We start from the raw sequence: 11,206 nt of genomic DNA on the forward strand, positions 1-11,206 counted from the left end.
CAGATTTCTTCTAAACAAGCTTGGACAAGCTCGCCAAGCCATGAATCATGAACCCATTTCATGGTGGCCAACCCATAGGAGTGGTTGAATCCAAGAATTGATAGCTTGCTTTTACACAAGCTTGGCATGGATAAGCTCGCCAATGTGCACTTGGCACGTTAAAAGCGTATGAATGTCCATAACTGTGCATTGGACAATCGTGCATAGGGGGGTTATAAGCCATACTAATCATTGCTAAAATATTTGTACAAATGGTAAAAAGTTCTACTTCTATGTACTCAAATAATGTTAAGCCATATTATTTTTATATAAATTGATACAATAATATACACTTATATACACCTATAGTTCCTTTATACTCACATTAAATTTTAGACTTATAAATGATAATGTAGTTATGTACAAAAGAGTACGTACGTAATTTTAAACACAAATGTCCTTATATATTCCCACACACACACATACACACACAAATTTATTCACCTATGCTTATATAATTTATATTTGTACACATTATATAACTCACCTATTAAATATGTCAATTAAGCTTAACTAACACACAAATTTGTGTATTTTTATTAAATTTTTAACCTTTATAAAATTAGGTATCAAAATATAAATCTTGTGATATACTGGGTGGGTGATTGGGTGATTGGGTGTAATGATCTGAGAATCGAGTGTGTAACCTATAGTTCCTACTCACGACATGCATGTTTTTACGTTTTTGTTGTGGTGGATGGATGCACGTTAGAGGTTCTCCCTTAAAGTCCATGCTTTATGTCAAGATTGTGGAGCTCTTAATACATCTTAGAGCTTTCACTCTCATTTTATCTTATAACAACCTTGTTTCCCTCAATCATTAATTATACACTTATCCTCTCTAATACTATTCAAAAAATTTCCTTTAAAATCCCACTTAAATCAATGATTTTAAATTTAAATGTGGTTATGCTATGGATATATATCAATGTAATTTAATATGCACACCCCCCCCCCATATATATCGCATATATAGAGAGAGAGAGAGAGTGAGAGAGATTTGTTGGGATCATGTTACCCCCTCACCCTTTTGCTCTTTGAATCATAACATGCTCTCGATAGCTTTCTTGTTGAGAACATGGGTCCTATAGATTCCCCAAGTGGTAATCATCAAAGGAGATAGTGCATATCTATTCATGTATGTAAAAAAGTAGGAAGTACTTATTCCATGGAATTTGAACTTTTAGTGTAGAGACTATGTGTGCTTATTATTACAACAAGTTGCCTTATAAAGAAACATGGGTAAAAATCCCCATTTTAAGTGTTAGCAATGATGATAATTACAATAATAAATCACAAAAATATCAAAAAAGAGGATAGGCTCAAGGAATAGAAAGTGACTACCCTACATTAAGAGTACACTATTTCTTTTTTTACAAAAAAATGTAATTTTTGACTTCAACAAATCCACTTAGGACACATTTTAATATTTGTTTACTTTGAAGAAAATTTATCGTTATGGAACAAGAAACATCAATAACAATTTTGATGTTGTTTTAGGTTATGCTAAACTACCCCACCAAAAGTAAAAATAAGTATCGACAATGACTTTGCTATGATTGGCTCAAGTAAGTGAAAGCACATGGCCATCACTTTCATAATGTAGGATAGAATGTGACCATAGGTAAAGTGCAAAGTTTTTAATTTGATGATATGTGAAGATTAGTCAACATATAAACTCCCTTTCTTCCACGAATGTGAAATTGATTAATACATGTTGGTGATTGAAGTTTGAGAAGCATAAAAAACCTCCACTTCTTTTCGTGAGATAGGCAATAAAATTCTTAATTTTCTTCAAGAAATTTTTACCTAGACATTGTTTTATACACCTTTAAATAGCAAGTTAAAGATTCAAGAATCTTTTCATTATTACTTCATAAGTGTATTTCTTTTCATTACTACTTCATAACTGTATTTCTTGTTTGGAAGATGTGCATACTTATTACGAACAAATGATGTGGATAACCTTAAGAAAGCATGCATCATTCATAAATATATATTTTTTAAAACATTTTTGTTTTGAGAGACACAATCATTAAAAAAAATCAATTATTTTTATTAATGTAACTAATGAGTACATTTATTGTGAATATTCCTTAGGGAAGTTCACCTTGATCTAGTAAGCTAAAACTTTCAAGAAATATTGTAGTATGTCCACTTTACCAATGGTGGTGCATCTTAGTGGCATGTTGCAAAATGTTATCAATTCATTTGTGATGGTAAAGGCCTTGTGAGAAGCAAGGGGATTAGACACAGCTCATTTCTAAATGGGCTAGATTTTTTATTACTGCTAATGTATAGCATGAAAATGTTAAAGTCATCAAGATCACAACTTTATAAAGAAACAAAAATCATAACTTTCCCACCTTATCATCCACCTATTCGTAGCAAAACATTGGCTATGCTCATCATGTTAGTCTCCACGTCTGCGGGAACGGGAGCTGGGTGGTGTAGGGAGATTAGTAAATGGTCACTGCATGCAATAAAGATCAAAACTATGTTTTGAATCATGGTTAGACTTGTAAGAAACAAGAACTGTAACACATCTCATCATCAACATCATCATTACCCATACCTATCTATGATTTAGGTGTAGTGTATATCGAGCTTTTTTTACTCAATTCCATTTCTAAGATGTTAATAACATTGGCTACAAGGACACATTTTGCCTTATACTTTCCATTGAATACCCAATGAAGGCTTTGATTGGATCACCCAACCATAAATTGAGAGGCTACCAAATAATTTGGAGTGGAAGGGGCTTAGTCTTGTTGATTCAACTTTGGGATCTTGGTGGTTCCCCATGAGATAATAGGGCTAAGAGTAGAGTTTTTAAGCACTTTTCTGTCCGCATTGGATTGCAAGTAAAGGCTCTTCAAATGTATGTTTGTTAGGTGAAGCATCAATACTTCAAGAGGCATGTCAAAATCTTGGACAACCAACTAAGCACATACATGTTTTTGAGCCAAAATATTCAAAATGTGGCTAGAGATAGAGGGTTCCAACTTTGGCAGCAAGAGAGGGTTCCAACTGTGGGGTTAGATATAGAGAGTTCCAACTTTGGCAAGAGACCACTTGTAATTGATCACAAGTACCATTTTTGGCAAGACAACACTTCTTATTGATCAAAAGGACCGTTTTTTAGACCCACTATATTCAAACTGTGGTTCGATATAGAATGTTCGAACTTTAGCCTTTGGCAAGAGACCACTTATAATTGATCACAAGTATCATCTAGGCTCTTATCCAACACTGGGTGCCCTAGATGGATCCTTGTTGGGGGATTACCAAACTATGCCGATGTCACAAGTATTGGCAAAATCGTACATCTCTCTTTTCAATGCGATAGGCAACATCGTCATTAGTTGTCATAGACAATTTGGAGCCCGCATTGGATTAAAGCATCAAGAGGCATGTTAAATCTTGGATGAAGAACTTAGTGCATAGTGATAGACTTTCTTAACCCAGAATATTCAAACCATAGTTGGATATAGAAGGTTTGAAGGATTGTGAGACTACAATTAATACCAACAAAACCATCTTTCTTTCTCCATACTAGTGGGGAGACTCGTGCTTAGCACATCTTTTGAGACCTCCAAAATCAAATTCTACCCAAACTTCCTCTTCCATTTCTAGAACCTCCAAATTCTTACCATATGTAAGCTTTTTGAAACTCTTACTTTAGATAATATATATAGAGATAGAGAAGAGATATATAGAGTCAAGGTAGCACACTAATAGTGTGTAGACATTAATGAAGGGATTTACGAGTAAAGCTTCTAAAAAACTGTGTGTGGTTTTAAACCTTCGAACTCCACCTCTCCCTCTCTCTCTCTCTCTCTCTCTCTCTCTCACACACACACACACGCTTGCTTGCGCGCACACACAGGCAGGCCACGTTTCAGAGACATTTTTCTCTAGTTTCTGATTTGCCCACGTTCATGTCTTCTACCACCAGATAGTGCGTCAGGCGAAAAAGGGAAGGGAGTGCTCTTTTGTTATCAATCCACCTCGGAACACTATCCTTTTGAGCAGCAAAGTTTCAATATTTCTGCGTTTCTTGCAAGATGACGACGACAGACAAAGTTTCAGAAATGGGTCCCTGGCTGGATGAGAGGCACCCTGCCCGGAATGCACAAAGAGTGCTTCTGCGCTTGGAAACTTTGCCTGGTCCGCCAGGCACTTGCAATCATGCTCACATGTGTGTATGTGCGTATCTACGTTTTCATGCATGTATGTATGTATGGATGCGCAATCATTCACTTATGTACCCATCCATGCACATACATATACATGTGCGTGCATGCAGTGGAAAAAAGCCATTTGCAGCCTTGCATTCCCTCATTTCACGCCTTCAGAGCTGACAGTTTAGGAGAGCACTGCTCTCAAGGTCATTGTTTTTGAACACCAGTCATCTCAAAGATGCGGCCTGCAAATATGGGTGCTACCTGCTGGAGGAGCTTGCACAGCTGATGATTGGTATGCATCCATGCTCCCATCTTTACGATGCTTGTTGTTACCAGTATGTATGATGTCATATTTCCTTCTATACTTATGTATGGAAGATGTCAATATAATGAAAGAGGCTTACCTATATCATGCTTGATTTTACAAGCAGCAAGGGACTCAAGTCTCACTAGCCATGGATGATACCCCAGATGACAGTAGAAGTTAAGGTCTGTAGAGCCATCCGAAAATTTACTTTCTGTATGATGTATTTGCTCCAATGAGATCAGTTGCCTGCTTGTCAGGTACACCAAAACATTAAAGAAAGAGTATTAGCTGCTATTCATTGCCATATTGCAAGCAGGGATTCTTATATACACTGGAGAAGGACAGTCATAGTCATGTACCCTCGTCAACTTTGACATTTGTCCAATCTCCTTGTCGTTGCCACAGTCATCATCAGTGATCACCATAATGTTTTTGCAATGTTATCATATACGGTGGAGTGAAGGGAGCCTTCTTTTGACTCACCCGTACCTCTCTCACCTCAATTGGTAATTAAAATTATTGTACCTTAAGAATCAGTTTATGTTCCTCTGTGTGTGTGTGTCTGTGTGTGTGTGTCTATTTGAGCTCTGTTGTATAGCATAACATTTGTGAACAATATTGTATAGCCTTGCAGATCTGAAAGGTGGTGAATGAGGAGACATGTGGCTACTATTAGTTGCTGCAGGTACAGGCTATCTGGCAAGATGCTGGCAAAAAGCACGCAAATGCAAATCTGATCCAGGTAGATTGAAACACAATGCAAGGACTCACTTATCACAAAGATCCCCACCTTGTACACCAAAAAGGGGCCGTTCTGGGACGCTAAATCGATGCAGCCGGCGCAAGCGATCACAATCTGCAAAAGGAGCAAACAGGAGGCTGTTTCATGACAGAAGAGAAGGGGGTTTGAGGAAATCTGGGGCTTGTGAGTTGGATGAGAACCTGGGCTCTCATGACAAGTTCACCAAGGATTTTCTGCTTGGTGAGGATTTTACTGGGCAGTGTATAGCTTCTGTGGAGAATCAAAATGAGCACGATGAGGTGCAGTCTCATTATTGGTTCAATATTTCACCAAGAGACAGATCAAAGGGACCCTGTCTGTCAGGAGATACCGAATGTATGCAAGATTGGTGGAGGGAGCTTCCATTGCGTAACATGAAACCCTCACTAATTACTACAGAAGTTGATACCAAAGATTGCACAGGAAGAGATCACCCTTCTTTATCTATGTGTATGCTACCTGACAAGAAGTCAGCTCACAGGGCTTTGTACAGCAGCTCTGCTACCACGTTGGACGACTTCTCTGGAAGGCTGTTGGAAAAGAAGACTTCATCTTCAGACAACTGGCTGGCTCGTTCAAAACTTATGGAAGCTGTGTCATCCTGTAATGGTATTAATAGTCAAATGGTAAATGATGTACCTTCTTCTTGTCTTCAAATTGCCAAAATCAGGACAAAGAAAAAGAGATCAAGAGAGAGCCATTCATTCAATCTTAAAGAAGCTACAGAACAAGCCTTTGGATCCTTTACAAAGACAGTAAGAGACATTGGGCAAAAGACATGCTCAAAATTCAAATCGAAAACCGTAGGTCTGACGGGAGGCAATCCTATTATTAAAGCTGACCCATTGCAAAAAATCAAAGGGATGTCTATCGGTAGAGGACTATTCTATCAAAAATATTTCAGTAATACCCCACCACTGGAGAAATGCTTATCATTGCAAAGGGAGAAAAATCCGCCAGGTTCTCCTGCTCTCCATTCAAACCTCCTCAAGGCTCTCCTCGATCCAGAGTGTCTCGATCAACATCATAGATATGACCACCTATTTACCCTAGTGGAAAGCACAGATTTGGAAAGATCAATGATTCATGCCATTGATGATGTTGCTGGACTTGACATTGCAACAGCTTGTAGAGCTGGGCAGAGACAAGAAGTGAGCAAAGGCAAAACATGCTGTTTGAAATGTTTCGAGGGACAAGGGGAAATGATTACAGAATTACCTTCTCCCACTGTCAACTTGACATCCGAACGACCACATGGAAGAAGAAAATGCTCTTCTGGGTCAAGAGGTAAAAACCCATTCGGTAGAGAATTTAGACATTTGTAGTTCCGTTTTTTTTTTCCTACAAGATGATAGTTGTGAGAAATGGATAAAATTACAATGAAAGGTGTCATCTTTCATTGGTCATTAACACAAACAAGGTGTCTAAAGGGTTTTTATTAGCCTGAAAAAAGAGGAATAGGAGGTTATAGTAGATTGTTTAGTTAATTTACATCTGCAATGTAAAGGTCTCTAGGTGACTATCCCAATAGTCATCATATTTTTCTCACATATTCTTTTTTGATTGAGATGCTTGTCATTTCATAAATTTCCAACTCAACAATGAGTCAGAATTTTGGATCACGTTTACTCATCAATTGCTTTATGTTGATTGCAGAAAGCTCAATAATTGCTTTATGTTGATTGCAGAAAGCTCAATAATTGCTTTTGGGGTAGCAATGGGTGTCATGTTTGTTGCCACTAACATGAGAAATGAGTTTGGGGACTTAAGCAAGCTACTGCATGAAACCAATTCAATGGTTTGTGAACTCAAGAAGCAAGTTGATTCAAAGACTGAACTGGACCTGCAGAGGCCGCCCAAAGTTATATTGCACGATGAAAGTATGCCCTTCAATGTCAAAATGCCTGTTGAAACTTTACAGCGGGCGCATCCACACTTAGAAACTGATTCTTGCAGAAGTGCTACAGAAAACAGTCCTTTGGAACTTTTTATTGCAGCTAACAACCATGTGCCAAGTATTATTACAGAGGATCATGTTCATGGATTGGCTGATTTAGAAGCCGAGCTTGAAGCTGAACTTCAGCTCATGGAGCTGAATGTATACAACACAGATCCAGTTGAATACCAGAGAAAGCAGACACAGCCAGAAGAGGTAACTTTCATTTGTGGTTTCTAGAGTGATCTCAGAACGTTTGTACCAATTTTTATCCATGCATTTTTACCACAGATGTGTGTCAAGACTCAAGTGTTTCATAAAACTAAGAAATTAAGTGTGAATAGAAGCTACAAAAAATGATGCTCCTGCAATATGGGAGCAATGGGTGGGTGTCTCAAATAGCTACAAGGAACCTCGGGTTCAGATGCAGTAACAAGGAACTTTGTCCTCCTTGGTCTTACGTTTGCAACCCCATTCATGACCGTGCTTTTCTCCTCCCCATTTTTCCCTGTTACTATATGTCACCATTCCCTTTTCCTCACATGTCCATTCTTCCCGTGTTCTTGTTTTCCATTCAGATTTTTGTTCACCTCTTACTGTGGTGCCATATAGGCAAGTCCTCTATGGCCCTGGTGACATGCTTGTCTTCTTTGACTTAGGTAGCGAAGATCTTGTGAAACCTGCTGTAGTAATGTTAGTCAAGTTGAAAGTGTTACCAATAGAATGTTTCTAATTTATTGGTAACACTTTCAACTTGACTAACATTTAGAGGATCTTTTGTGGGGGGTTTTTTGGGGCCATAGGTTCTGTGTGAGCCATGTGGCTGATGTACATTTTTTTACATATAATATAAAACACCATTTCACGAAAAAAAGAATGTTTCTAATTTCAATGCGTCCTTCTCTTAATGATACTGGGAGATATTCCCAAAGTTCGTGGGGTGGTGCTTAAGCATGATTAGCAGGGGACCTATTCTGGGTATTTGTTTGCTATGTGCTTCTGAATGCTGCTGTGACCTGTCATGCTAGGGTTTTCTTCAAGCTTGGATCTCTTGCTGCAACCTGTGAGACAAAGCTGCCATTTCGTTAGCTATCTGTTCAGACTGTGAACTGGCCAAGACCACCATTTGCTTGTCCATGGCGTCCTAGGTGAAAAGCAATGGAAGGGTTGAAATTTGGAAGTGAGCTAAGGTGCAAAAAAGAATGTGTCTCCCACATACGGTGCTGTATTGACACTAAGTGCCAACTCTAATCAGGCAATCAGCACTGAGGAATAGGCTAGAAATAGAATTTCTAAGCTTGTCAAGAGAGAAGCAGTGGTGCCATGGTGCAAAGAAAACCTGCCGAAACTGGACTTTCTCAGTGAGGGCTGCCGAGTCGAACTGTCACTTGCGGAAGAATTGCCTGTAATTAAGAACTGTGCAAAACACAGAGATGAACAGAGAGAAGAGAGAGAGATGTTGCCGTAACAGTGTTTTCTGTATATATGTATCAATATGTACATAGATCCTAGCCACCGTGGCCTCCAAAATGGTAGCACCTATGCCGATGACCTGTCCCTGGTGGATTATGCCATCTTTAGGAGGGAAACCCAGGCATCCCTTCGAGTTTGCGTGGTCTTGTACCACTCCTGGCCCACCCCATGAGATGTTGGCATCGTAGTCTTCTCCTTTCTGCTGAGCGTCTTGCCTGGTGTGATTTGGGACAATGAGATGGTAGATCATACCCTCCAGGCACAGGCTGTCTACCATTTCCACTAGATCTTTGCATTATCGATGCCATTAGTGAGTCTTGGCAGACCGCCTGGATTGAGCTTCTCTAGCTCACCTTGAAGATGAAAGGGCTACACATCATCATCTATTTCCACCTTGGCTTCGCAACAGAGGGGTGTCTATAGACACCTCCATAGGGCAGAGACTGTGAAGGCGAGAGCAGACGCGTGAAGAGTGGGTCCATCTCTCCGCCTGCATTCGGGGAATACATTTAGTGGCTCCAGCTGCATGAAGATAGTCACTTTACGCCCTCTAAGCCTGCCTCAAAGATGCCACGACCCATGGAGAGCCTCACCGTGGCCCGTCACCCCACCTTCCAGCCATGAGGATTGTCTCGTGGAATGTGCATGGTCTTGGAGGAGCCTTCTGCAAACGGGGCTCCGAGCGTGCAGCGTGCCCTTGTTGGGGGGTGACAGATGCCCTCATGATCCAAGAGCACCATCTCACAACCGGGCGCACCACCCGTTGTGGGAACAATACGACGGCTGGCCCTATCTACTCTTGCAGTACACTGCCCGTCAGTGTTTGCCATTAATTAAGACGTGTGACACCACCAAAACAGAAAGATGACTGACTTTGCTGCATGTTTCGGAGGAAGAGTAGAACTCATGTTTTTATTAATGCCTTTTCAATCCATTATGGTTTCTTTCTTATATCCACTAGTATAGGATAGATAACATTTTGTTGGGGGATTGTATGTGCTTAATTATGTTATTTCTAACTAATTTTCTTATGGTGACGTGTAAATCTGAAGACCATTTGTAATTGGCAAAATGAAGTGGACTGCGATCTCCGCATGGACAATGAGGACTTCGACATTGATACCGTTCCAGGTCAGATTCAGGACGACCTTTGTGAAAGCAATTATGCTGTTTCACCTTTAGAGTTAGAAAGGAGGCTGTGGCAAGTCTTGGAGCAAAGGCAGGAGGAGAGAATACGTGAACTTGAGAATGAACTTCACATAACAAATGAGAAAATCTCTGCCAAAGAGGCAGAGGTTCAGTGGTGGAAAGACCGTGTTTGGTGGCTTATGGAGATCTCTCTTGGATCGAAGTCTGGCAGTCAGGAGCCTCTTGATATCTAGAAAAGGATTAGAACTTTCTGATACCATTTGAAGTATGCGGTATGCCTTGTATACCTCTTGGAAGTACAATACAGTGTCCCAAGCTAAGTCAAAAGATTGGCAGATTTTGGAGCTTGGGGCATGGAGAAATTGTTTGGACAGTGGGTGGTCATACGGCAGCAATTGGGTTCTCTTTGACTTCCATGTCTTAAAAAGTATTTAAAGTTTTTGATGAATAAGGTTGATGAGTTGGGGTTATACCAAGAATTTTCAGGCGTCTCTCAACATTTAACTTGGTCAGTTTCATTCTAAGAGAGTATGTGGATCAATCTATTTCATGCAGAGCAGAATTAGTTGCACAAGTAGATCATGTCCCCTGTGAGGCTCTTGGGTCCAGACAAGTGAATGAATTTGCCCAGCAACACACACTTAAGCTTCAACTAGTCCAATTCATTATTTCAACCAGCCCATAAGCTCTTTGTAATCAAGGAGATCATTAATCAAATCAAGAAGGCTCCACCTAGAATTTTTAGCAGACCTTCCTTCAAGCATAACATCCAATCAAGACAAATTGGTTTCAAGTACTTCTACCACATCAATCAGATCAACTCATCCTATGTATTTTTCCAAGTGCTGTTTATAGAACGCATGCCATGATATTATGCAAGGTGTACATTTAAGGAGTTCTCTTTTTCACAATGTAGACTGTCAAAGTGAGCTAATCCTTTGTTGTTGAGCTCTTGTTTCTGTCACTTATAAACCTTGGGGCATTGTCGTCTGTTTATTTCCTTGCCAGTTAACGTTTATTCACTTCTCCAATAGTTATCTTGCTTATTGCCTTGTTTGCACGTGTCCCTCAATCACTCTCATTCCCAAGTCTTGTAATCATTGCCCTCAGGTCCATTTTGGTACCTTGAGTTTGGTAATGATGAGGAACCCCCTCTCAAATTATTACCTTTCTGTCAATTGTTATATTTCTCCCACTTCATTGTAAAGTGTCGTCTTGCATCTACTGTCTAGAATAGTAGTTTCATCCTTCGTACCCATGTTGATTCCCTTGTCAATTGAATCTTCTCATGAATTATTAGTTTTTACCATCATATATAATTTGTGGCTAGCTTG

General features: G+C 39.7%; 1 protein-coding gene across 6 annotated transcripts; it reads left to right on the top strand.

Annotated features, from left to right (window-relative positions):
* Window positions 1-3,825: 3,825 nt before the first annotated feature.
* On the top strand, window positions 3,826-10,819 carry LOC147620287 (uncharacterized). Of its 6 annotated transcripts, none has more exons than XM_086772483.1 (6): window positions 3,828-4,518; window positions 4,658-4,715; window positions 4,791-5,039; window positions 5,168-6,601; window positions 7,003-7,466; window positions 9,776-10,819. In XM_086772483.1, the coding sequence occupies exons 4-6, from the start codon at window positions 5,194-5,196 to the stop codon at window positions 10,103-10,105; spliced, it is 2,202 nt and encodes a 733-aa protein (XP_086628609.1). In that variant the 5' UTR covers window positions 3,828-4,518; window positions 4,658-4,715; window positions 4,791-5,039; window positions 5,168-5,193; the 3' UTR covers window positions 10,106-10,819. The 6 variants fall into 6 exon arrangements, with proteins under 6 accessions (XP_086628611.1, XP_086628609.1, XP_086628608.1 ...); XM_086772479.1 differs by having other exon boundaries at window positions 3,829-4,518; window positions 5,160-6,601; XM_086772481.1 differs by having other exon boundaries at window positions 3,829-4,518; window positions 4,850-5,039; window positions 5,160-6,601.
* Window positions 10,820-11,206: the final 387 nt, after the last annotated feature.

Source organism: Cibotium barometz, chromosome 32, assembly GCF_041138505.1.
Source record: "Cibotium barometz isolate CiBa-2024 chromosome 32, ASM4113850v1, whole genome shotgun sequence".
NCBI classification, from domain to species: Eukaryota; Viridiplantae; Streptophyta; class Polypodiopsida; order Cyatheales; family Cibotiaceae; genus Cibotium; species Cibotium barometz.